At 37.5% G+C, this 27,013-nt stretch overlaps 1 protein-coding gene across 10 annotated transcripts in view; it reads left to right on the forward strand.

Moving 5' to 3' along the window:
* RGS12 (regulator of G protein signaling 12) overlaps positions 1 to 27,013 on the forward strand; it is an 85,284-nt gene that overhangs the window by 24,368 nt on the left and 33,903 nt on the right. For 8 of the 10 annotated variants that reach the window (XM_038135171.1, XM_038135164.1, XM_038135167.1 and 5 more), the window contains 2 exons: positions 17,694 to 17,715; positions 25,926 to 26,095. In XM_038135171.1, coding sequence (XP_037991099.1) covers positions 17,694 to 17,715; positions 25,926 to 26,095 — 192 coding nt within the window. Of the gene's footprint in view, positions 1 to 7,027; positions 7,189 to 8,052; positions 11,827 to 17,693; positions 17,716 to 25,925; positions 26,096 to 27,013 lie in introns of those variants that run through there. The other 2 variants (XM_038135169.1, XM_038135168.1) reach the window with 2 other exon arrangements.

Here is a 27,013-nt window from a genome sequence, read left to right on the forward strand (position 1 = left end):
GTGTGGTAGAACATAATGTTGTTAGTACATGTTTAGTTTATTTCAGGCTATTTAGGGTTGGTGGAAGAGGAAATAACAATAGCAGGAAATTCTTAGAGACTCCACCTTTGGAATAATGACCATGAGTGTATTGTATAGGCTACTTGCTTGTTTTTCTGTTCTTTTCAGTTATCTTAGCAGAATGGATAAGGTAATAATCCAAACATGAAATTTGGAAGTTGGTATGCTTCTCTGAGCTTGTGGGTTTGATTCCTGCTGGCATCCAAATTAATCTTCTAAATTGAGCAGTGTAAGTAGGTTCCATGGAGTTTCTTTTATGGGCATTTGATGAACACTGCTCATTGCTTACAGGTCTAAAAAGGCTGTATTTGGATTTTTTTTGTTGAAGTATGAGCAGTGTGTGAAACAGCAGCTGTCAGTGTTGCTGACTGCTGCCATAAGGTGGCGTGATTTCTTTGAAATTTGTTATTTATTTATTTTTAAAAAATATCTGTCCAAGAATATAGCATATTCATAGATATTTTAATAAATAAAAACATGATTTCATGAGAAAGTGTCACTTTTTCTTGTAACTTGTTAGATTAATTCTGGGTATATGTGCACAGACAGAATTCTTGTAAGATTAGAATTAATAGTACAGTTGCCCCTCCTTGAATATTTTCCTCTTACCTGCAGAAGCTGTATTATACATAGAGAAAACCAGATAAGTTTGTAGGATTAACATCTAGGTGCCGTTTTTACTGATGGAAGCTGTATACAAGATTTTTTTTCAAAAATGCAGGGGTCAAGATGGATGAGAGTGCAAAATTAATGGTGCATTTGTGCTATAATTGTGGTAGGGAGGATGTCTCACAAAACAGAAAATGCACAATTTTATTTCTGAACTGTGGAAATTGTGCTTGTTCACAGCAGGTCTGAATTCAGAAAATAAGCAGGTCTAGTATATGCCCTAGTTATGTTGTTTTCACAAGAAATGTATTTAGATTTTTTTTTATTAAATTACAAGAAACCTGGTTTTGTTAAGAACAGATTTATCTTTTATCTAGCAATACATTTTCCTATGTGAATAATTTGTTGTTATGAAGTAGTGTCCATTAAAATCCATGTCAACATTCTGTGATTGCACCAATTTTACTTTTTAGCATATTTGCTGATTCATATTTTCAAGGTGTAACTTAAGCTAAAAGTACCTTGTGATTATTTAATATTTGGCTTAATGAGAGGGAATGATCCTGTCTTTCTTTCCACTTTTCTTCCCCGTAGGTAAATGCCACTATTCTCATCCTCTTGCACAATTCTGTTCTGGAAAAGATGTTTATAAATTTATAAACAAGTTAAAGGTGTCTCTGTGAGACTGCAAACAGTAGGACACTACCTATATAAAAATTTACCTTAAGCACAGTAATTGTAATTCTTCTATTCATCACCAGTTTTGGTAACACTTTCAACTGTAGCCCATGCCACTAATATCTTAATTTTTCTTGAAGTCTGTAAAAATGGGGGAACCTTGCAGTATTTTCTTGAAGTAAAAAAATTTAGGTTCCTCCTCACCAAGAGGAACATTCAAAGCTGTTTTTTCCTGGAAATAATTTTGGTACTTGTACTTTTTGTATTTCTCTGTGGTTAAAAATAGGGCAGAGTAGTATAATGAGAGACATAATCTCTTAGGGAAACAAGTGTCAAATTCTGTAAGTATTGTTAAATAATCATTTAATGCAGAGATATTTTTAAAATTAAAGATGATTTAATTCTTTGAACTAAGTATCAGCTCAATAAAAGATGGCTGTTGCAGCTTTTCTTCTTGTTCTCGTCCTGTTTTGGAAAGCTTAAATCTATAGTGTATATTATAAACAACATTTGTTGTATCAAAATTCTAGAGTTTAGTAATGTTTTCAAAGTTGGAATGTATCATGCATTTTTTTTTAAATAAATGTGAGGGCTTTTGTTAGAATGTTCCATCTTAATTATAACCATTAATAATGTAGTATTATTAGGTGTTATTATAGATAATAATGCTTGATTTTTTTTCTGTTTTGTTAATTCTACTGAATCAACTTCTTTTCTGCATTTCATCTGCTATTTGAAAGCATACAGCACATCTCTTTGGTATGAGGTTTTATACTAATGGATGACATGTCTCTGCTGGATATTAGCTTTGGCATCTGTGGGTGGCAAAACTCCCCCTAAATGCTCATTTGACTTAATAAGAAGTTTTTAAGTGGGTACCTGTTTTTGTTTGACTGATTTAAATAATCAGACAAAGCTTACACAGGGAGATAATAGCTTATATTAGACCAACTAGTATCCTAGGAAAATCAGACAAGAAGATCTAAACATGCCCCAAACTTTTCCCACCCTCTCATATGATCTAACAGAAAGTATTAACTCTCCCTGCAGAGATTGCTTTATTGACGTTCTTAGATCATCACCATGTCCACAATGCCACTGCTATGGCAAGTAAAAATTCATGTTTTAAATCAAGAGGCCTCTTCATTCTCAGCTTTTAACAGTGAGTTCAAAATTTGAAAAGGAGGTATAGTCTTGTCTTAGATTTTACCTCTTAGTTAAAAATATGTTCTACTGTGTACCCCCTTTAAGAACTGCATCTTTAGCAATATTTTGTCCAAATTTTTATCTAAGGTATAACCAACCAATTGGCAATTTTGCTTTCAGCTTTCATGAAAGAGGGAGGAAAGGCCAATTGTGAAACAGCAGAGCACACATGAGAAAATCTCCATTCTTGTATGTAAAAGGCAGTACTGTATTTTTAGCATCCTGCTACTGAGTTCCTAAAGGTTTAATAGGTTTAATCCAGTCTCGTGTGTGGGTATTCTGAGGTCTGAGTGCTAAGACTGAGCAGCCCCTGAGGCTGCTGTGTTGGAAGTTCCATGTATCTGTGTCCACAGATGAGGTTCTTGTTTCCCTTTTCCTTTTGCACCAGGGGTCAGCTTCTGGAGCAGTGAGAGCTGTGCCTAGTGATTTCAGGCTCCCTCACTAGACTGGCTCAAACCCTCCTGCTGACCATGATGTCTGGCTGTAAACAGTGCCCTTGATGGTTTTACCTTGAATTTCTGATGTGCTCATGGAGCTGATCAGCAAGGCTTTGACAACATCCAGTGGTTTGTGCCAGGCATTCTTCTGCTTTGTTCAGGCCCTGGGCAGAGCAGTCCTGCCTGGAGTTGTTCACCTGCTGGGCTGCACAGTGGCCACCCAGCTGTGCAGGTAAGTGGAACGCTGCCAGGACAGGGGGGCAGGCAGGGGATTGCACTGTCTGGACTGCCATGCTGTCCAGCATCATTTGGTTTCACATTTGCTTCTCTAGACTGCTCTATTAAGAATTTCAGACTCTCCAGCCTTCCCTAGAAGGTCATCCTCAGGCTTTTACTTTGGCATGTGGGATCATATCAAGTAGTTTATTTATATCTCTTTGAAGAAGGAAACATCATGCTAGCTGTATACATTTTATTTTTCTTCACAGATTGTGCTCTAGCATTACTGTTAGGTTTTTGCTGGTATTTTATACTATATTATAATTTTGAAAAGATTTTCACTATCTGCTCTTAAGTTTACATTTATAGACTTTTTCATGGAAAGTTCTTGTGCTCCTGATGCTATTTTGTAAAGTATCTGACAAAGGTGGGTTGGTCAACAGATCAACACAGTTGTGTGCAACCATCTCTAGTGTGAATTTGAGGTACTTATTTCTGCATACAATCTAGAATGTTAAACTGTGCTTTTTTTTCCCCAGACACTGACAGTAATGGGATTTATTTTCTGTTACTTCAGTTGGTGAAATGAAGAATGATCATCCTTCAGTAATGTTACTGTTCACTGTTTTCTCCTGCTTTTGGGTTATTTTCTTTACTTCAGATTCTGGAGAAATTTGCCATGTAAATTTGCATGTAAGAAGCAGAGTAGTCAAAGAATGTGCTGAGAGCTGGATCTCATCTCTGCTTTTTTTGTGAGGTGCATAAGGGCAGTGCTCATCAAAGCAGTGCTCATCCCATGCTGTGGTGCTTGAGAAGAAACCAAAAGTGTTGCCCAGGATGGATTCCTTAGGGAATTAGGTGCCCATATGTGCAAAGGCACTTGAGACAGTACAGAGATCTTGGCTCTCCAGCACAAGCCTATTTCTGCCATAGAGCCAGAGACACAGGATGTGCTTTCAAGTACTAGAGATAGACTTGTATTCTGTATAAATTAATTTTCTTGTAGTAGCCAGTACTGCCATTCTTAGGACATGTGATTAAAGGGACACAGGTGAATTCACAGGCTGTAAATACCTCTGCAGTTTGTGGAACTACAAGGATCAGACAGGATGAGCAAGTTCAAGTAACCACCTGAAGGCTACAGAGGGGTTGCATTCCTTAGTTCAGCAATGTAAGATACTGAGATTTGGCTTTGACTTTGTTATTTTGGTTCTGGTTTCCTTGAGTAGTGACAGAACTGTCAATGCTCACACAAATGGAGCTCTTGTTAGGTTGGCAACCTCTCAGAGGTGTCTTTCTCTCTAGCCTAGCATTCTTCAGAAATGTGGTTTACTCTCTTTGAACGGAAACTGTTCCCTCTTCTGGGTCTGAGGCATGTGACATTAAGGCAGAATAATGCTACTATTTACTGCACTGATTCTGGAATGCAGAATTATTTGCTGCTTTAGGCTGATCCTTGCTGCAGTTTCTTATATCACATTTGTTGATTCAAGGGCATCTTTTAAGGCTCCTCCCAAGAAGGTGAGCAGTGAGCTGAAGTTACTCCAGGTAATAAGGATGAGAGCAGTCTCTGAAGATGAGTCTAGGCTTCTTTTATAAGTCTGAATGACTGGGCAACAAAATGGCAGATGAAAATGTATGCAGATAAATGTAAAGTAATACAAATGAGGCAAAATAGCTCTAGCTTCATATAACAAATGATATATATGTTTCTCAGCAGACTGTTTCTTCTCAGAAGTGAGGTCTTTGAGTTATAAGGGAGAGTTGCGTGTAAACAACAGCTCAGTACAGCAGCAATGAAGCAAAATCCTGTATTACTGATTATTACAGAAGGAATAGATGATTCCTTTGCATACAACTGTGGTTTGTTTTTCCATACCTGGTCTCTTTATTTTAAATGTTCTGATATATTAGAAGAAGAAAAGATTTAGAAAAGTATAAGAAAGAGTGGAAAATCATGGGTGGCATAGGAAAAGTAGTTGGGATTGATTGCTCACTCTCTCCTTTGGGACAAGAAGTCAACACCATTAATTAAAGATAGCTGGAGCCAGGAGCAAAACAAACAGGAGAACACAATTGTCCATGTGGGAGGTGAGTTGGTCTGTGGGATGCCTCACCACTGAGTGCTGTGGATGCAAGAAATTTGCATGTCCTGGAGGGAAAGTGGACAGATATTTGGAAAAGAGAGCCACTGGGGATTATTAAGGAGACAAGCCACACCAGGTTCAGGAAATCTCTTGAACTAAAAATACCTGCAGTCTGGGAGAATGTCATCAGGGAAATGTCTGATACGTTGCCCTGTGCTGCTTGTTGGTAGACTTCCATGTGTGGCCACTACTGGAAACATAATTCTGGGTTTGATAAACCCATGTTCTGAACTGATGGTGTGCAGAGATGTGAGGGTGGACAGTGCCTTCCCCTGGCTGTGGGACCGTGGTGTCCTCTTGGAATAGGACTCTGTGCTGCCTTTCCCTTGCTGTGAGCTTGTTGTGAAGGGCCGCAGTACCTGCTGGTGCTGGGCACCTTCCCTGTTTGTGCTGCAGTGCTGTGGGGGATGGCTCTGGCCACTGCCCTGCCCAGAACTGCTGCTGCTGCTGCTGAGATTGTCCAGGCAGCTCCTGGAACAAGTGGGAATGAGGAACTGCCTGACTGGTTTGGTGCCTCTCCATCCCTGCCCTCCCTTGCTGCTCTTCCTGTTACCTGGTGTGTCTTTTGACATGACAAAATAATAACTAAGTAGGGATTTTTGCTCTGTGATGAGACCTGGTTGATGTTAAGGAATGAATAAGGCTTTATTGAGAGAACTGGATTGGTGTTTCTAGAGCATAATCCAGAATACATCCAGCACATATTGATAGCATCTGCAAATTGTTTCTGATTCTCTCTCATGCTTAAACTGCTGAGATTTTGGTAGGAGTTTGTACCACCTAATTTTCACTGTCCTCATGCATTTATCTGCCCAGTGAAACTTAAGAAAGGAAAAGGAGTCAGCTGGAACTTTTGCTAAATGCTTTTTATTTACTTACTACCTTTTTTTATTCACTATTAAATAATTAAAACATTTCACTAGTATTTCTAAAACTTAAAATATACAGTAAAAAGCCCATCTGCAACTTCCCTCTGGACAAAGGTACTGCTGAAGGATGATTCAGGATTATTTTTGGGCAGAAAGAGAACCCATTTTTTTTCTGAAAATGCACAGATATTGCAGGTCTGTCTGGAGAGTAGGTGTGGTATTGAAAATTATGAGAGTAATGTTTCACTTGGAACATGATCCTCGTAAATGCCAATGCTCTGCTTACTCACAAGAGCACGGAGAGTTGTGGTAGGATGAGATAGGTTGCACAATCTGCATACGTGTGATTGTAATCACACTGAGACACGTACCTACATGCCAGAAACTGCAACAAGTTTGCTGTGAGTCTTACGTGTTTTAGCAGCATTTTTTAAAAGTATTTTTAGATGATATTTTAATTATTTTTAGTGGAGATTGGAGACTCGGTTCATTCAGGTAATATGCTCATCAAAGGGGAATGTATTAAAAAGGGAATTCTTTGGATGAGAAAGTGGTGTTGACTCAATGCTTGAACAAGTTTGGACAGACCTTTACGACAGAGTCCTGTAGGCCCTCAGTGAATGTATTTTACATTAGCAGATTCCTCAGCAGGGCTGTTGTCTTTACAGAAGCTTTATTGTTACGCAGGGCCTGCCTAAACACCATTTTGAAAGCTGCCTGTTCCTTTTGATGAGAAGATACAGAACCAGTAGTGAGGGCGGGGAATGTGCTGGGGAGGGAGGAGAATGGGAGAGGTGTTGATAGGGCAACAGACAGAGCAGCCTCATTTTTTCACTGGACTCTGGAAGAAGTAAATATGTGTTCAGAAAGAGCGTAATAATAAAGTTGAAGGGACTGTTTCTTAACAATGAGCTATTAAACCATTTATACATGGAGAAAACTTTTACTGATAGTCAAGTGTCTGTAAGTATAAAGTTTTGTTTGTCTAAAGCAAGCAGAAAACAGGAATATGGTTTAATGAGTAGTCTTCCGAGCTAAGAAATCTTGCAGTGAAATATGATAAATTATGCTTCTCAGGATTCAATGAGGTTTTAAAGAGACAAAGTTCGTAAGTATAAGTATTTAAGTTGACTTTCTATATAAGCTGTTATAAAATTAAGAGTACACCATTTTTATAGCCATGTTTGAAGTTCTTTTGCATTGTATTGTTTTTAAAGTGTGTAGTAGATGTACCGATATTTCTCTAAGTTTTTTTAATAAACCTTTCACTTAATTTTTATTATACTTGCACGTGTTTCCGTAAAGCAAAAATGTCTTTACAGATGTGTTACCTTGTAATTGTTACAGTGCTTTTTTAAAAGTTGTGCAGCTAAAGGGATTTTTCTTCTTCCATCTGGAATTTTATCCAATGAAACAGAATCCAGATGGTGTGAGTTATTAGAATAACTGAAAATAAATGAAAGGTATTTATAGAATACAAAATTTCATAGAGACTTAGATCAGTTTTGGCTTGTTGTTGCTCAGAAAACACGTGTTTTGCAAGGAAGCATACTAGCTGTGTTATCAAATTTTGACATTATAGTCTTATTCTTTCTGTCTATATATCTCAGTATAAAATTGTCTTAAATGCTAAAAGTATGGCAGCAAAATTTTCATATTTAAAATCAGGAGGGAAATAATTGCAAAGCATGGGTAAGATATTATATACGTTATTTACGTAAAATATTAATTTTCATTCTAACTTTTACATTGATTTCCCCAAAATCTATTAACTTTTAGGGGCTACATCAGTAGTAGGAAATTCAGAGGTGACTAAATGTGTGTCAGTGATCTGACACTTAATCATATCCTCTTTAATAGTTCAAGCTTAGTTTACTGTTGGACTGCAAGTTGCCTTCCATTTGGATGTGCAAGTTATGCTGTTTCTGCATGTTTTTATTATTGGAGAGAATTCAGTTGTCTTAAAATGTTGATTGACAGAAGGGGAAAATAAACCCAGGAATTGTTCACAAACATTTTTGCAAAAGTATATTTTTAAAATTTTAATTTTGCAGTCCTGGAGAATTATTTTTCAAACTTTAAAATATGGCTCGTAGAACCAGATTTATTTTTTTTGTTTTTAGAGTGGATTTCTGGATGGCAAACCTTGATCTTAGTACTTGAAAACGTGCACAGGAGTCTGAGCAGTGTGGCAGACAGCAGAGGGCACTCGGAGCAGTGCTTTGCATCACTCCCTCTGCTTCGCAGGATTTACTGTAGGGGAAGTCTCAGTGTCTGACAAGGCAGCTTGTACTTCACTTATTTATACACCAGCAAGTTCCAGCTAGTTTAGCTTCAAAATATTTTTGTTAATATTGCATTGGAATAGGAAGGGCTCTTATTTCAAGATTCATGGAGGCAATCCACAATGTTGTAAATGAGAGAATCTTTCCTCTTCTCATCAGTAGCACATATGGGGTCTGTTTATTGTTGAGTAGCTGACAAATCATTGACAAAAATATATTTAGACAGATTACAGAAAATTTGGAGAATTAGGGGAAAAACATTTTATTTTATGGCAGAGTTTTCTTAATTTATGTGTAGGCTTTTTGATGCTCCTGCTTTTTATTTCAGTTACTGGGATCAGTGAGCTAAATCATATTCTTAAAATATGCCTGTCATGAAAATAGTTGTTACTTTAATATGACATAAAAAAATCAATACTTGATGAGATTTAAGACTTTTGGTGGTGTATTCTGCCAGTGTCTTGTTTAGTTTTAGTTTAGGATTCTGTGTGACGAGGAGCTGGTCCAGGGGATTGCCTCTTTCTGGTTTGCCTGGTGGTTTTTGTGCCTGTTTTCTTCTTTTAGGAGTCAGGGATGTAATAAATCCCATTAATCTTCTGACAAGTTAAAACTTATCCAGGCTCCCTGTCATTTGGTCTTTCTCTTCAGCTTTTTCTGCTCTGAAAACAAATGTACAAAAGCAAATATGAGCAGGAAGTGGAGGGAGGCTAGGAGAGAAAAACAGATCAACCTTATCTGGGGTCACTCCCCCTTCCCACAGTTTAGCTCCTAAGCAGATGGATGTGGGTTTACAAATGTCTTCTTTGGTGTAGCTGAATAAGGCTTTCAAAGCTGTTGTACCATATTTTAACACTTTCCATTAATAGCTTTGCAAATTAGCACTCCTTCTGCTTTTGACCTTTGACCCCTGAGTTGCCTGCCCAATTTACAAATATGCTGCTCAAAATCACAAGATTTTATATCTGTAGCTGCTGAAATAAGCTGTGAAAATGTAGAGGGATATGAATTTTTTAAAGGGCTTTCAGTGCCACATGACACTTCATAGCCATGGTCATTAACTGCTGCTGTCTAATTGCTAGAGCTTATTTTTCAGTGTTGGTAGAGCTGCTGTGTGGAAAAAACGTGGATGTGTGGTGCTTAGTTCAGTCAAACAAAATCAACAATTCTTCATGTCTGTTTAAAGGAAGGGATTATTAGGTTTACAGTGCCTAGAATGTGTAAAACATTGCCCACCCACAGTGTTCCCAACAATGTTCACTGCAGTTGCTCCAGTGAGCTGCTGGTCTTGCAGCTACATCCCACTGGTTGCATGTGGGGTCAGTTTTCTCTTATTCCTTCTTATGGGTAACGTTCTCACCTGTTAAAATTGCACAAGTACTTTTGGTCTTTCCAGGTGATTCCTAGAGGATTTAGGTTGGGTGCTAAGTGCAAGTGCTGTTGATAAAAATCCTATTTTGTATTACCCCAAAGGGGTGTTCACAGGAAAGTTCTTCAAGCACTTCTGATCCGTTTGTGATTATTATGCACCTGATTATTTATAATATTGTTGCTATTTGATTAAAGTATTGACAATGAAAATGCATTCTGCATCCCACTCGGTTTAGTGTCAAACAAAATGCAGTATTTAAACAGCTCTGGCATTTTTTTCTTTATGAAGTTGCACATTTTGAATACCTATCCACACATAGTGAAACTGTTCTTCTGTGCAAGTACCATAGGGCACTTGCTTCTGAAATCCTAGAATAATGGAGGGTGTGATTTGTAGTTTTTAAAACACATTTCTTCCTGTCTACCCACCCATTTATTTCCATTGCATTTGTCATGGTATTAAATGCTTGTAGGAGCATTCCAAACTGCAGTGGTGTGCCTATTCAAACAAGTAATCAATCAAAAAATTAACTTTCCATCACAGCAATTGGCTTATGCCTCTAAAATTCTAGGTAGAATAGGCTTCATCTGCAAGTGAATTAAATTTCTTCCCTGATCACTCTAAATTAAATTGAGAAGATTAAGTTTTTCGGTTAACCAGGTCTCTTCATCCTAAGGGCAAAATGGGAAGATGTGCAGGCTTTTACATACTGGCTGTAGCAAGTCAGTCTCAACCATGAAATACTGAGTAAAAGCTCTACTCTTCCCTCATTTTCTCTCTTTATAAATTCCAAGTAACATTTGCCTTTTTCACAGGGTTGTTTGTGTATTAGGGGCTCAACCTAGGAACTGCATGGCTTTGGGGGGTTCCACATGCTGTACTGAACAAGGGAGAAAGTTCCTCTTTCCTGAAAGACTACTAGCACGTCCACCTAGGGCTTAAGGACATCCCACTCGCCTAAAAATGCCCGATAATCACTCCCGGATTGCCATTCTGGTGTTTATTTTTAGCAGAAAATTGTGTTCTGATTGCTTTAAAAATAACAGCGGTGAATTATTTAGGTACTGTCACTGTTGTGGACAGCAGCAAACTTCCTGAAATGCTGTACTTGCCATATAGAGTCTCTTGAAGACACCGCTGTCACAGGCAAGTGAATTGCACTTCCCTCTTTCAGTACAAGGAGCCTATTTTGCTCTCTGTTCCTGAGGCTCCGTGCACAGAACTCTCTTGACATCAGCTGAGCACAGGTTCAGGTCGTGAGGGAGGAAGGGCAGAATAGAAGTTGGTTTCTGCAAGAAGAGTTTTGTCTTCAGTGACAAGAGGCTACTCTTAGGTTTAATGAAATGCGCCAAGTCTCCTTGTGTTGCAGATTTTTATGTGCAGTTTACAGTGTTAACCACTGAAAAGTTAAGCAGAATGGGCTATTTGAGGTCCTATTTTGTTCTGGCTTGCATTATGTAAACCTCTGAAAATAGTGATTTACTATGTAAATGTTTCTCTAACTAATGTTAGGGTGATTAACTAGTGTTTTTTTGGAAACTGTCTTGGAAATCTGTTTTATTGAATACAGGACTACCATAGGGTTCAGCGTCATTTTATTTTCCTGATTTGTTATAGGAAACGTTCTCAAATACAATCAGCATGATTTATATAAAATGATCGAGCTTTTCTGGTGAGAGATAATTGAGATCTAATCTGAATCCCTGACGAACCACAGCTTCCTGCATTGGCCTGTTGCTATTGGTAACATAAAGGGAGTAAAATAGAACTTCATACGAAATGCCTTTAAACTTTACTGGCATGTACAGGCATGGAACAGCGTTGGATTTTTTAGTTTAATCTTTGAGAAGCCGACGTGTTAAGGAAATGCTTTTTCCATATTAAGTGAAGATGAATTTAGGAAGAGTACTGCTAGGAAAAATAACTGCTGTTTCTTACGAGGAGCGGGTAAGTGATATGAATTATATTTAGCTAAAGCGAGGCATTGTTGTAGTGAGAAATTAGAATAGGCTATTGTTATTGGCAAGAAATTAGAGAAGAATGGGATCAGCTTCAAAATGCTTTTTGCTTAGCCTTTAAGCTTTTTTACTTTAAAGTATTTGAGTTAAAATTCCTTTGTAAATGCAAACATTGGGTTTTATTCTCAGAGAAAAGTAATATTGTTATACCAACTAACACTGAGATTTTGATATGTGTCTATGAACTATTTCCAATATGTATAAAGCTAAAAACCCAGTATGTTTATGTGTGCCTATTATTTAATTATGTGCAATGTATTTTGTATATGCTTTTCTGTACCATTATATCAATATTATATCTTTAGGTAAGACTATATATATTTCATAGATATCTTTATAAAACTAATTTTAGGGATGGATTTGGCACTTAAGGTGCTGTGCTTATATGTGATAAGATTGGTTTTGTTTGGGGTAAAAAGTTGAACATTTATTTCTTAAAGGAATTCCAAATGCCACATCATTTATTCTTCATCTGTTGTTTTTATAGATTCAAATATTTGACAAAATTATATGGAATGTATTCAGTCAATTGTACAGTAGTTGTACAGTATGTTTTTCTTCAGAACTCTTACATATAGAATGCTTTTGTGTTAACTCTTACAAATGCAATTTGGTGGTAGAGAATTGAAAAGTGAAATTGTGTAATAGTCCTCCTTTAAGTGGCATTCTGAAGGGGCAGTCTTCTCAAAGAATTCTAAATCATTACATTAATTGCAATAACATTTTGAAATGGGGATAAAAAGCCTGTAATGTTATGCTACTTTTTAGGTGACAAGTACATTTGAGGTTTTTTTTTTATTAGAAGGAAAAATGAGCAATGGTTGATGAGTAATGTGGCTTTATTTTTTTATTTAAAATGTTAGAATTGTATATATCATATTTTGAGGCAGGATCTCCCTCCCCTCCCAGAGTCTACTGGAGTTCATGGCATGAACTCTGTTGATGCTGTAATATATTTGAAAATACATATATATAATGTAAATCCTGGAGTAATGTGACTGAAGACCTGGGGATCTGCTTATAATTCATACCTTGGCAAAAGGAGAAGTTGCTTCAGGTGATTTAAGAAGTAGTTTGAACAAAGCTAGATGCAAGCAGATGGTCAGCTGAGTGATAGGCTTTCCCTGAGATAAGTGACAGCATGTTTAAAAGTTGGCTCTTTGTATTCAGCCTGTAAATCTTCAGAACCCAGCAGATTTCCTAGCATTATCCTCTGTACTGAAATCTTATGGGGAAATTAGTTTAGAAGGTTGGTGGAGCTAGGTGTGCTATTCTAACCTGAAAGGCTTATTTACAGGGACTTTATAAAATAGTGTGTGAAGTGATGTTGTACTGGGTAAGTAACAGATTCTGGCAGCACTCAGGGAATTCTTTGGATGCAGCAAGTCGATGCCTGTATTGCAAGAAAGTGTGCTTTGGAAAGGCGACAGAGATTTCATTTTTAATCCCTTTTACTCCAAATCTTTCTAGATGCCCAGGAAAAGAATAGAGGTTCTGTTTAGTCTGTGATTCTGTCATTGTTAGAATAGGAGAGAGAAACACAGCTTCACTCTCCTTACAGATTTCACCCTCTGTGTCTCAGGAGGAGTGGGAAACAGAGATGTCTCTCTTGGCTCAGGAAGGCACTCACCCCCACTGTAATGGCACAGATGATTTCATGTTGCTCCATTTCATTGCTAAGGCCTGGCATTTCCCAGTATGTGTCACCCCTGCCAGTATCCCCCTCTTTCCCTTTGTTCTACTCCAGTATTTGAGCATGACTTCGACTTGAGTGACAAATCTTGAGGTGGAGAAAAAGGGCGTTTTTGTATTGTGTTACCTGGGTAGTTGTACACATGGATTCATTTGCTCAATATAAAGTCTGGGCTATAGGTGGGCTATTTTTTGGTTTTCTACAGTATGTTGTTATGGCAGAATTGGACAATGCCTAGTCACTTCTCTGGGACCTGATCCATGTAAAATGGAACATGGAACTAAGTGGATAAGAGTTTCTGTCACCTGAAAGATGTCATCAGACAAGCTTCATGCAGAGGTGCACACATCTTGCAGGTTATAGGCCATGAAAGCTAAAAGATACAGCCTGTTCCAACCTTATGAACTTTCAGCCTTATGAATTATTCTCCTCTATGCCCTCTCTCCCATTGTACCTTGTTGTTGGTGCAAGGTCTACTTCTGTTCTGGGAGAAAAATTAGGTACTCACAAAGTAGTTTTATCCCTGATAATTATTGTAAGCTTAAACTATTTTAGATTTATTGCTAGCAGATCCTGAACTCTACATCAAAAGCTCACAGGCCTGTCTGGTTTTTCCACCTAGCAAAGAGAGATGATGCAAAGGGAAATGTAACATGTTTTCTCTTATTCAGGACTTTATACTGTCAAATATATGCTGCAGCATTTGCCAGTTTAGAGAGACCTAGAGCATCTTTTATGCTGAATGGTAACTGGGAATCCACTCTTCAGCTTGCTGGCCCTGCCACTGAGTTTCTCTCTCAAATCACAGAGATCCAGACCCTGCCCTGAAGTCCCTGGAGCAGAGTTGCATCCCCCAACTTTGTGGGGGGTGTGAGTCTGTGTAACTCAGCTGCTATTCCAGCTAGATGAGCAAGCAGAGTTCCCATGAAGGGATATACTGGAAGGCGTTTTAGCTTTCCTAAATTCGATTTTTTAAAAAAAAATTTTGGTAATTTTTGTCCATCAGATTCCTGGGATATACCATGGGCTTTTTCCTAAACCAATTTGGTAACTGGGGTAATTGGAAGAACCAATTTCAGTTCTTATCTGGTTGTGAAAGATTTGATGGTTTCAAACAATTAGATTTTATCTCTGGATGATAGCTCATAGGTACATTCACAACATATATGTTCTGTCATTTGGAATTAAGTGCTTAAATACTTTTTAAAAAATCCTCACATTAGCCCTAACTGGCACCGAGTCAAGCCCTGTCCTTCCCCCTCTTTCAGAAATGGCTACCTACAGGAGCTTTTCAATTTTATATCTTTCTGATATGTGTGTTTTTCCATAGGTGGTTCTTAATATAAGTGTAGTGTTAAATTTCATCAAATACTCAAACTTTTAATGTGTAGCACATCAAATTTTGTCCTGAGGAGCCTCCAGTGGTGGGAAATATGAGTGCTGAAGAATGAAAAAAAGCCCCCGACATAAACTGTATTTTTAAAATGAGATCATCATAGTATTTAAAAAAAATCTGGTCTTGCAACTTATACCTTTCAAAGACAAATCTAGACAAGTTTCAGCTGAACAGTTTAGAAGAGAAACTTCTTTGTCTGAATGTGGACTGCATGCAATTTCTGACAGGTTTAAATTGAGATTTCTGAGTACTCACAAACGTAGTTTGAACATATTACTCTGAATTCTTGCACAGTAATTACAAGCTTTAGTTTCTAGGTTTTATTGAATTAGGTGGATTTAGTTACACAGATGAATTGAAAGAAATGTTCTTAACATATATTTTATTCTGTGGTCTATAGAAATAAATGGATAATGCTTGGAACACGATAGGTATATTTAGTGACTCTGTAATGTAAAATATATTCCTCTTATATGTGCTTTTCTAGAATGTTCTAACATAAAAATTACTAAGGCCCTGCTTGGAGAGATTTTAAGATGATGATATATGTAATGTAACAAGGCATTTTAAATAAACAAGCAAAACCAACCTGTGGTGTGTAGAAAGTTCACTGCATTAACTTATGCAAAATGGATTGAGATAAAACTCTCAGTGTCCATTCATGATTGAGCTTTTTTATGAAATTGTACCATTTTCTCTTGAAAATTATGTTTTATAATTGTTAACTTCCCAGTTTTTGTCAGTAGTATGAATATTCTTTCTGCTATCATGAAAATCCTAATATTTTTGCTTCATACCTTTCAAAACCATGACGAATTGTATTTGATGTTTCAATCTAGTTTCTGATCTTAATGAAAGCTAATGAAGTAAATGACCATTCCTAAAATATAGATATTTTGAAAGGACTTGGGTTTTTTTTTCTGTCTCATATGTAAACTGATACTATTACTTTACTTTGAGTCATAATTTTCTTTGTTCTTTTAGAAATGACATTGAAGTTGTTTATTCATTAACAGTACTGTACAGTGATGTGCTAAGAAATTAGAAGCAATCACATTTATAAACCAGATTTCAGTACTGCAAATTAAATTTTCTAAATTAGCAACATTAATTAAGTTATGGCTTCGGAATTTATAACATGATCACTAGGCTTATGTGCAAAATAGAACAGGAAAAGATGTCCTAAGCCCCACTGAAGGATTGTAACCAGAACCATGTTTTTGATAGCTGAAACAAAGCTATTAAAGGGAGATGCTTGGAGATACTTTTTGTTGTATTATTATTCTTCACAGATCCAGAAGCATTTATGTAGTTAAGCAAGAAGTGTCACCATTTTTTCATTTGAAAAATATTTTTCGTGAGAGGTGTATTTGTGTTTATCTGAGCTAGCACCAGGGGGGTGATGTCAACAGAGGTTAGTTTAGACTTTTGAAAGTCCCAGAATACTTGTGTCAGAGACCAGCTCAGATTCTCTCCTGGTGATGGGAATGGTGAGGCCACACCACTTCGTAACAAGTTCTTCAGAGAGTGTTAACAGCAGGGTGAGAGCCTGCGGGGAAAGAGAGAAAGAAAGGAGAAGATAGAACTAAAGGTTTTTGTGGATTTTGAGGGAGAGTGGGAGGGTTTATTGCCAAGGCTGAAAAATACAAATTATGGAGAGGTAGCTGTTAGCTTGAATTGTGTTTATTTGTGCTTTTCTTCTTGTGTGTGTTTCTGACCTTGTAAAAGTTTTAGATACTGTAGGACATTCTTTCCTAGCATTTAATGAGCAGTACAAATGAAGAGAGTATTTTTTAACTCTTTAGAAGGTTTTCTAAAGGTTCAAGGACACTTTCAATGACCAAGAAAAGATTGGCCAAACTAAAATAAAAATACTTTCTATTAGTCATTAAAAAAATCAATGCAAACTTAAATCTAAAGATCATTTGTCCTCCAGACTTCACTCAGCTGAGTGTCAAGGGTCAAGCACTGGAGTACCTGTTTGGGAAATGATACTCAGATTTAATAGGTATTAGATGCCTTGAAGTAATTTATGATGAAAGTTGAGAAGTCTGGGGTAGATAAGCACATAAACTTCAACATTTCACTAGAATACTAATTGTCCTTGAAAATCTGATGTGCAATGTAGGTAGAGTTCTTACTTATTGCAAGTTAAGTTGTAGCTCACTGCAAGCACTCTGAACATCCTTTTGTTTCTGTGACAGTCAGAAGTGACTGACAGGGAAAGTTTTGAGAGTCACCTGACTGACAAAACACTGAATTTTCATTTCAATGCCACATATCTCCGAACGCTACGGCAAATTAAAGTGCATGAGATGTTGTTTTATTTCATATTTTCCAGTCTTTGCAGGTCAGTTTTAGGTATCCACCTAGTCACAAGTACCAGCTGATTGTCTCTGCCCCTCTAAGAAGGACTTTTGGGAGCAGTATAGCTACCACAGCAGGAAATGCTTCTTCCAATAAATATTGGTGGGATGAAATCCCTGGACAGTAGTGGTTGAAAGGGGTGAATTTCATGCTGGGGAGAAAGCAACTGTGAGAATTAACAGCTGGCTTCCTTAGATTTTCCTCTCTAATATTATCACTTTTATTAATAAGATGATAACAGTAGCCAACACTGCAAATGTGTGCTAAATTAATCTCAAAGATTTCTGATACCTGCCATGAAACTTCAGTAACACTTTTCTTTGTTTCTTTTTTATTTCAGTCAGCAACTGTTTCTGATGGAGGTAAGCTGAAGCTTGTTTTTACTTTTATAATGAAAAATAATCAATTTTCCACATTAAGCAACATAATATGTGGTAAATTATGTGATATATTACAAGATGTAAGTCCAAGGTGGTGCAGAACTCTGTGGCTGCTTTGGGAACTGTGCCAGTGAAAATATTGCAGGCTTGTGTTCACATACTTTCACTGGTTTATTTGCATAATTTTTTTTTTGGTACATTTCTATATGCACATTTTTATTATAACCAGGCTTCTTCATTCATAATAATAGAGGCAGAGCTGGCAGACTTCTGTGTAATTGGATGGGAGATAAAATCTCATTCTCTGTTTTATTGTCCTTTACATACCTTGTTTGCTCTTAAAGAGATGCTCTACTCCAGCTTCTGAGTTGTAAGCTGTGTTGGTACATTTGTTGAGGTTGAACTTTCTTAAGTGGGATCCTTTTTGAGAAGGGGTAAGTAATTTGATATTTGTAAAATCCCAGCATGGAGCTTTTGGACTTTGGGAGTATTCTATGTAAACTCCTCTTTATTGCACATAAGCTGGTTTGTTTTGATTTTAACATGCCTTTAATGTTTTAAAGGATGTCCACTCTTTGTTAAACATTAGAAGATGATTTCTCTGAAGCTTTGAAGTTAATTGAAACAGTTTAAAAAAGCTTCCTTAATGGAATAAAGGAATTTGTATAGTGTAGGGTATAAAGGAGATGGCTTTTCTCCTTGTCTTCTCTGGCAGGAGTTGGTTCACTTGATCCTGCAGAGAAACTAATATATTTTTGTGTTTGCTGTTCTTTGACAACATTAAAAGACAAATGTATTAAGTAAAAGGGGCAAAAGGGAACAAGCTGTCTTGCTGTAATCAGTGCAGTGAAATTGGAAAAAATATTTGGAATGCTAAGGATAATTTTTTTATAATACATGCAAACGTAAATGAAAATTATCAATACTATTTACGAACCTTCTTCATATCCTAATTTCTGATTCCTTGCAAGACTAAAACTGCACTTCAGAAAAACATCACTGTTTTGGTCCTTTTGCTGGAGCCATTTTCCAGTGGCTGACTTTGTCAGGTATTCTCCCTCTCTACTGCTGACACAGTCTAATGCTTTACTATACTTCTGTCTGGATGAGAAGTAGACACTGTGTTGTATCTGTCTTGTCCACAAAGTAATAAAACAACAAACTAGAAAAGAATAGTGTTTATTCTGCTTTCTACTTCTAAAGCGTAGCCTGTGTTTTTCTGGGAAAAATACGTATTTTTTTCCCCCCACATGTAACCTTCTTGCTATAAAAATCAAAGCAGACCACAGACTTTTTGATTGTCTATGTAGTTGTCGAGGACCAAAAATTTGATTGATTTTTTTTAGGTAAAATACAATGTACTTGTGTCTTGTCTTCATGAGGGGTCTTGTTCTCTGTTAATGAAAGTTATTTTGTTGCTTATCCAGACTTGAGAATCCCTGTGATAGTACTCATACAATAATAATGTCAAGATTTTTATCCTGCCAGCTGAAAATTTATTTTAAAAATTCCACTTATTTTCAGTTCTTTCAATATGATTTGTGTCTTATTTTAAATCTTTAGGTAACTGTTTTCACAATTAATTCTATACAGTTTTTTGAACTCATGAAATCTAAGGGCCATGTAAGGTCACAGAGGTGAAAAAACAGCCAAGAAGTTATGTGCAATTTTCTGCTGAGTTGTATTCCCTATTTTTTGGCTGGTTCAGAATTTAACATGAACTCTCTCTTCACTGTTAAATGCTACTTACGAAGGGGTATAATTTGTGTAAAAAGTGGTAGTTGAACTATATTGAATAATATCAAATCAATGCTTAAATACGCTGATAGTGGGTTGGAAAAATAGGACCCAGAGAGACTGTAACGAGAAAAAGTGAAATGAAATGAATTCCTAATTCATCTCAAGCTGCACTGAGTAAAAAGTTGTGATTCATGTGTGAATTATATTTTCTAGCATTTACTTCCAGTGAGTATGGCACAGCAATTTTTTCAGTTTTCCTTAATCTCACTAATACATAAATAGATCCACAGACAGACATTTTAGGGTATGTTTAGCTTAGAGAAATTTTCACCACTGTAGCCATTAGTACAGCACTGCATACTTCCCTTCCTAGACTAAATCTTTGTCATCACAGAATCACAGAATGATTTGGGTAGGAAGGAACTGTAAAGGTCAGCTTGTTCCAGCCCCCCTGCCATCCAACCTGACCTTGACACTTCCAGGGATGGGACATCTACAGTTTCCCTGGGCAGCCTGTTCCAGTGTTATCATCGCTGTCAGAATGAAAAATTTCTGATATCTAATCTAAATCTACCCTCCTTCAGCTTAAAGCCCTTTGTCTGCTCTTGTCAGAAGTCCCTCTCCAGCTCTCTTGTAGCCCCCTTAGGTACTGGAAGGTGCTCTAAGGTCTCTCCAGGACCTTCTCTTCTGCTTAGTATTATTAATTAAAGTTATTATTTGTACATATAACTAGATACTATAAATATTGTTGTTAAGCTTTAGTTTGGGAAGAAAATTCATGTGTAAAAAGCAATTTTGTTGCTTTATATACATGTCTTCAGTGTGGTGGGAGGCACAACAGTTCTTTGTACATTTTCTTTCCAAAGTCAATGAAGATTTATGTCATATGGCTTTTATTGTGTTAGAACCTGGCCCTGGAAACCATCTACCCCTTTGTGTTAATTTTATATTTTACATCCCAGCTTGTGCAAGGCTGGGATGTTCTTATCAGCCAAAACTCTGCACTTGGGCATTGCAGGATAGCTGACATGTAAACTAGTGTTGTTTCCAGATGTGCTGACCAGTGGCAGCTCTTAACCGTAATTGATTTGTGTAATGAATTGCAGACAATCAGGATGCAAACTGTAATAATGCTTAGATGCAAGATTACTGCTGTAGATCCACTAATCTGCAGCACCTCTGCTCTAGGAGTAGCAGGAACCATTTTATGTTACTGCAGCGACCTGTAATTAGCAGGTTTCTCTTACTTCCCACCTCAGAAACTGTCCTTGGCTGCCGACTGGGAGCTGTGGGAGTGTGTACACAGCACGCAGGCTGTGCCTGATGTTTTGAGCACTGTGCCATCTGAATTGTCACAGGGATGATCAATAGGCCCCTGCTAATGTCTGACTTTGCTATTTATACCTGGAAGGCACTTTAGAAAGGAAAAACCTTAAGGTCAAAGGATCTATAACAGAAGTACCATCATCATTCATCTCCCAGACAGAGGTGGTGAGGTATCTGAGCTAGTGAGAATGTCTGAGTCAGTTCTCACCTGCTGGTCCCTGCAGAGATCAGTTCCACAAAGCTGAAATACTTCAGCCTAACAGATACTATATGCACATTTTTTCCTAAGATACTACTTTGCTGTAGTTTCTGCTGCTTTTTGCTGTTAGTGTTCATCACTTGGAAAGAATTTTCGTCAGGAAAAGTGTTCCTAAAGACCTTTCTGAAAGGCATCTGATGTTTGCAGTAATGAATAATGAAAAACTGTATTTTAAAGAGTAACTGAAGAAGGTAAGGCAAAAAATTAGCAATGAAGTGCAAAATAAAGCAAAACACTGTTTATGCTTTTTGCACTATAAATACAGATGGATTGTTTCCTCTTACAAGTATATGACTTATTTGTCAGTTCTGCTGGTGGTGCATGCTCACTGTAGCTGTGTTCCACTGTAGCATAAATAATTCAAGTTCCTTTAGCAGCAGAGGCAAAAGGTCTTTTCTTTAAATTATTAATGTAGCATTTTATAAAGCTTTGTGTTAAGTATACTATTGCTTCCCTCTGCTTGAAGCAGCATGGGTAAGGAATCAGCTTGTTTAGAATGGTGTTAGAAGCTCCCAGGAGTTGCTGTGGGGAAATTCGTTAGCTTCCCTCATCCCAAAATTGCAGAGGAACAAACAATGTGCTGTACAGTCAGCCTAACCTGCACCCAATGGGTTCCTGGACGTTTCAGCTGAACTTGGTATGGATTCAGAAGGATGGCTTTCAGTGAAGGGCTTGAAGTATTTCATTAAGTGGCACCACAGTGGTTCTTACCAGCTTTATCCAGGTAATGTATTTAGTGATTATATGATTTGTATGCGTTCCTATGATTATGAGGAATGTACTTAGCTTCTCACAGCAAAAAAGAAGTATTTCTAGGCTGAAAAATGTATACAAAATACATACAAATGCATACAAAATAGCCTTCATTTATTGTATTCAGGCTTATGGCTTTATATTATCTAAACCAAAACTTCTGAAGCCATCCTATCCTGAATACTTTCAAGACTTAGCTGATTAAATGCCTGTATTTTCTTACATAATGCTGTTTTTGTAAAATAAATAAAACCAAGACCCTCCATGGAATGTGTAAACATAAAAAGTGCAAAACACTGTGTTTTTTTAGATAGCATTTTTTAGATTTTTTAGATAGCATTCTGTGTCAGTTCTGTATTTCCAAAAGATAATAAATGAAACAGAATGAGTCTGCACTCAGAGTGGTTTTTCCTCAGTAGGTATGGTTGCTATCAAGCAGAACAAAAATAAAGTTAGGTCCCTGGGATTTGAAATGTTTGATCAAGGAGCCTCCCTTTACAGGTAATACAGGATAAGTTGGTGCTTTCAGAAGTGATGACAAGGGAAGGCAGGCATTTGGAAACTTCCCAGCACTGCTGCAGTCTGTGTTGTCCATGCAGAGCTGGGATTTTTCACATTAAACTCCTCTGGCATCCTGAGATTCCCAACTGCTCCTTTTCTTTTTTGAAATACTTTCAAGGAGGAGGAGGAGTCCACTTTGCACAACAGCCCTGTGGTGAGAACATGTGAGGGTGGCAGTCAGGCTCTGTGTTTCCTCTGCTGACCATCACAGAGATGAAATATGTGACCGGCTTGGAAAGTTTCTCCATTCCTGCTTTCCAAGGTGGGCTGCATGCACCTAGGAATGCATGAGCTGTGAGAGTCAGGAAACCTGATGCTGCAGTCTTTCATTGGAAACATTCCTCTGCAAGAGGAGTGGAGCAGGAATTATGCCTTATACAGTCTTCATTTAAGTGTGATTTGGATAAACTGAGTATTAATGGTAGAGTTGGGGAGGTGTTTTTCCTTCTATCTGACTTTGTTTTTCTCCAGTTCTCAATGGTGTATCTGCACTAGGCTGTAACTCTTTTAATTGCTATTGATGACCTGGGTGGTAAAAGAACTAGATTAACCAAGCCTTTTTTGGCAAACAACCTTTTCTGTATTGTTTTCAGCTTGATGGGTACCACAGCAGAAAACTCTACAGATTTTAAAAGCAAACTGACTGCATTTTTTCATTAAGGGAAACCAAAGCTGTGCCAGGGTTAAGCATAAATTATAATAGTTCTTTTTGAGAAAAGTCTGGATTACCTAAATTAAATCTATCAAAACAAAGACAGTTTACTGGGAACGAGCAATCCACTACTGTTATGTTAACATATTGGAGGACCTGTGCTAGTAGCTCTTTGGTTGTTGGAAATAGAGTCTTATTTTAGTTCATTTGTTTTCATGGAATCTCCAGAGTTGGGAGTGTATCAGAGGAGGGAGAAGCCGGTGCAGTTTAGATCAGTGTAGCTCTGAGGAGCTGGAGAGAGCAGGCAGCTGGTAGCAATTAAAGGTAGTTAGCAGTTACCCACTGGTGTAAACACTGGAGGCTGTAATTGCAGTTTGGTTTCCCGGCTGCCATGGGGAAATTGAACGCCTGCCATGGGAGGGAGGTGATGCTGACTGGCTGATGATTGCTGTGCCTGCCACTTCCCAATCCCTTCTGAGTCCCAAGGCACTGTGACTCCAGGATCCAGAGTTGAGCTCTTGGTGTGGCTGCTCCCTAATTTCTCTCTGTCAGCCAAGTAGGTTTCAGGGGTTTGGTATGTGGGATGAGCTTGCCTTTCTGACTTTGCCTGAAAGAAACAAGGAAATTTTCATCATTCATCACTGGAGAACACTGGGGATTGAATCCTCCAGCAGTGAGGCAGTATCTGAAACTGTTCCAGATCTATCAAGAAGTGGGTGTCTATTTATATCCTGGACTGTAAAATAAAACATATCCACTTGTGGAGTTAAAGCAAAATACTACAGATAATAAAGTTAGATATCATTCTCTTCAGATTCACATTAACTTCTTTCACAATAGTTGCACTCTGGGCACAGGTGTTCTCTAATGAAGTTAACAGTTGACTTGGTTATGCTCTTTCATATGTCTTAAAGGAAAAAGTGAATAAATATTTGTATAAGAAAATTTGGCATTACTTGCTGAGTGTTTGTAATTAGCCTCGATTAATATGGTGATTAGGTGAAAAAAGTTATTTATATACCTGATTTGTTACTAGTGTCCTAAATAATATCATTGTTGTAAATACAAAGTTACATTTTATTTTTCCCTCATCTAATTTGTATCTTTGTCTTACTTGTTTTATTTTTGTCTTTAAAAATATAGCTTTGCTTACAGAGACTCAGAATGGTTAACTGTTACATCTTAGTGAATATTTCTGAGCTAAGAATATGTTTAAAAATGAAGTTCTGGAACTCTTAAAATGTTTATTTTCTTATCTTTACAACTATCTTTATCACTTTTTCCAATGCTTGTAACTGTTTTTGAATGGTGCATTTTTTCAAAGGTCTTGGAAATGCAGAGTGCTTTCAAATACTTCTAACATGAAAGGAGACCTTGGGAGAACATATAAAGTAGGGTCTTTTTGGTGAAATTACTCATTGCTTTAGTTAGTCTAAGTGATTAACTGAGGTAAATCATAAAAATATCCCTGTGAAGCACAGTCCATTTCTGACTGGTTGTGAATTCAGTTTTCTCCAACAGATTGCATTTGTAGTGAGCTGCATACTTGCTTTTCCATTTGGCATAAAATTGCTGAATATACCATCTATTTAATTTGAGGGTATTCTTTTCTCACATCTGTTACTGAAAATTTTTCAAATAATTGAATGTCTGTGATTTTTTTTCATCCCTTCATCAAAGAATCTCAGTCAGTTTGGCATCTCTCTGTGTGCAGCCTGTCGTGCTCGAAGCAGGGAGATCAGACCAGGTAGCTCAGGCTTTAGTTGTGTCTCCACAATGAATTAAACCTCACATCACCTCTATGAAGTGTGCAGCTGTGAGTTCAGCATTACCAGTTTTACATTTGTGTGCACTGGGAGGTGGAGGGACCATCCTGTAAAAGGGTGTGCAAGAAGTAAATAACAAATCTGTGAATAGAGCCCCACTGTAAACAGTTCCCTCTCTTAGTTAGAGCAGCAATTTCTTTCCCCTTTCTACTTCTGTGAACAAATAGTCACTTATACATTTTCTTTGTGTGCCTGTTTTGTTTACTGACATGACAAAGATGATCTGGGGTTAATACTTGAAATTTTTAGCCTGCTACACAAAGGGGTTTTTTTGGGTTTCCCTGAATTCTCCATGGGTTCTTGTTAATTTGTTTCTCAAATAAAAAATCACTTCTGTTTTTTGAAGATCTAAAGGATCTGGTAAATTCTCATCTTGGGGTCTCTAGATTATTCCAGTATGTTGGCTGGAGTCTGGAATGGATCCCTATTTTTATCAGAAACCATAATAAATGGAGGATGGTTTGATGTGTCTTACTTCCTGTGGATGAGGAAGGCATCCCCTTACTGTCTAATTGTCCTGATGTTCTTTTCCATAATTGATTCCTCTCCTAAATTTTCAGTATTAATGGGAATCTTGTATTTCCATGCAAAATTTCACAGATTGCCTGTCTACCAATTGAAGTGTTTATGAAATTTTGCTGTCTCCTTTCACCTAATAGGTTTTTGCCCACATTCTGATGAACAGCGGGTCCTTGAAGGTCAACTTTCCCTGGATAATCTTCTGAAGGAGTGCAGTCTATAGTGTGAGAAATATAGAGAGGAAAATGTATTTTATTTTGTGGAACAAGAAAAAAGATTTTATTTTAGGCCTGTCCCTTCTGCTTCTGGCAGGGGACTGCTGTTAAGACACTCATTCAATTTTCTTTGCAGTAGAACAGAAGAAACTTGAAAGGTGTTTGGGATGGTTTTTTTCTTTGTTTTTTTTTCAGGTGCTCTTACTAAAAATGGAGAGGGATATTTAGAAGTCTGCACCACTGTGAGCTTGAGCAGGAGGTGTGATAAACCCAAATAAACAATCCTGAAGAGTAAAATTGAATAGTGCTTTATTGACAGATGTAATTTGCTTTATTGGCAGAGCTGAACAGCACTGAGTTGAAGGACTGCATCAGCGAGAACAGCCTGAGCAGCAATGCCAGCCTTCCCAGCGTGCAGAGCTGCCGGCGCCTGCGGGAGCGCAGAGTTGCGAGCTGGGCTGTTTCCTTTGAGAGGCTTCTTCAGGACTCTGTTGGTGTTAAATATTTTTCGGTGAGTTTTGAGGGACAATGAGAGGCTTTCCAAAATATCTGATACTGCTGCAGTAGTTTCCCTGCATTCTTTTTTTTTTTTTTCCTTGACACTCTCCTTGCACAGGGCAAGAGACAGGAGTTAATTCATGCTCTGTTGTTGCCTGAGCATCTTTCTGAGTTTGCACAGGTTCACAGTTGAGTAAAAGTTCATAGTAATATTCAGATTGCCATGCATCTCTGCATAGCTTCCATTTTCACCTGAAACTGCTATATTTGGCTTTGTCTGGGAACTTTTAGAATGCTTCCCCATTTTATAAAATGGTTTTTTTTTTTGGTATCTATAGCCTTTGTACAAGAAGAAGGAAGTGTTTTTGGTAGTTTCCTAAGAATGAGTTGTTATTTACATCTCCTGAAACATTGGAAGCCACATAGAAGGTGTTTTCAATGATAGAGTGGCTTATTTTCCTGTGAAAGGTTTTTAAAATACTTTTTGGAAGTAGTTATGGTAGTTAAGACCACTGGTTAAAACTGCAACTTGAAGGAGTAATGCTGAGTATTTCCAAAGCATAAATACTTTGCAATACATAAATACTGTTCTGCACAGCCCATTTATGAAGTTCTAAATATCATCTCTATTTTGCAAGGAAACTGAGGGTGTATACTTTTCCTTTGTGGCACTGAGAATGTGTTGCTGATTCTGAATGTTTTACACAGGGACAGTTTGTGCTGCCCAGGTAATTTTCACAATAAGAATATAAAGAAATGTGTGGTATAAGAGAGGTAGATTGTTGGAATCTGCAGTAACTCAGAAAGACTCTTTTGCTTGATACGAAAGTATTAAGAGATCACAATGTTTAATAAGCAGACTTCCATGTTAACTGGTGAGGGAACCCAAACCCCACATTAACAGTGAACATCTATTTGTGGAAACAGAGAA

This window comes from Motacilla alba, chromosome 4 (genome assembly GCF_015832195.1).
Source record: "Motacilla alba alba isolate MOTALB_02 chromosome 4, Motacilla_alba_V1.0_pri, whole genome shotgun sequence".
Classification (NCBI taxonomy): domain Eukaryota; kingdom Metazoa; phylum Chordata; class Aves; order Passeriformes; family Motacillidae; genus Motacilla; species Motacilla alba.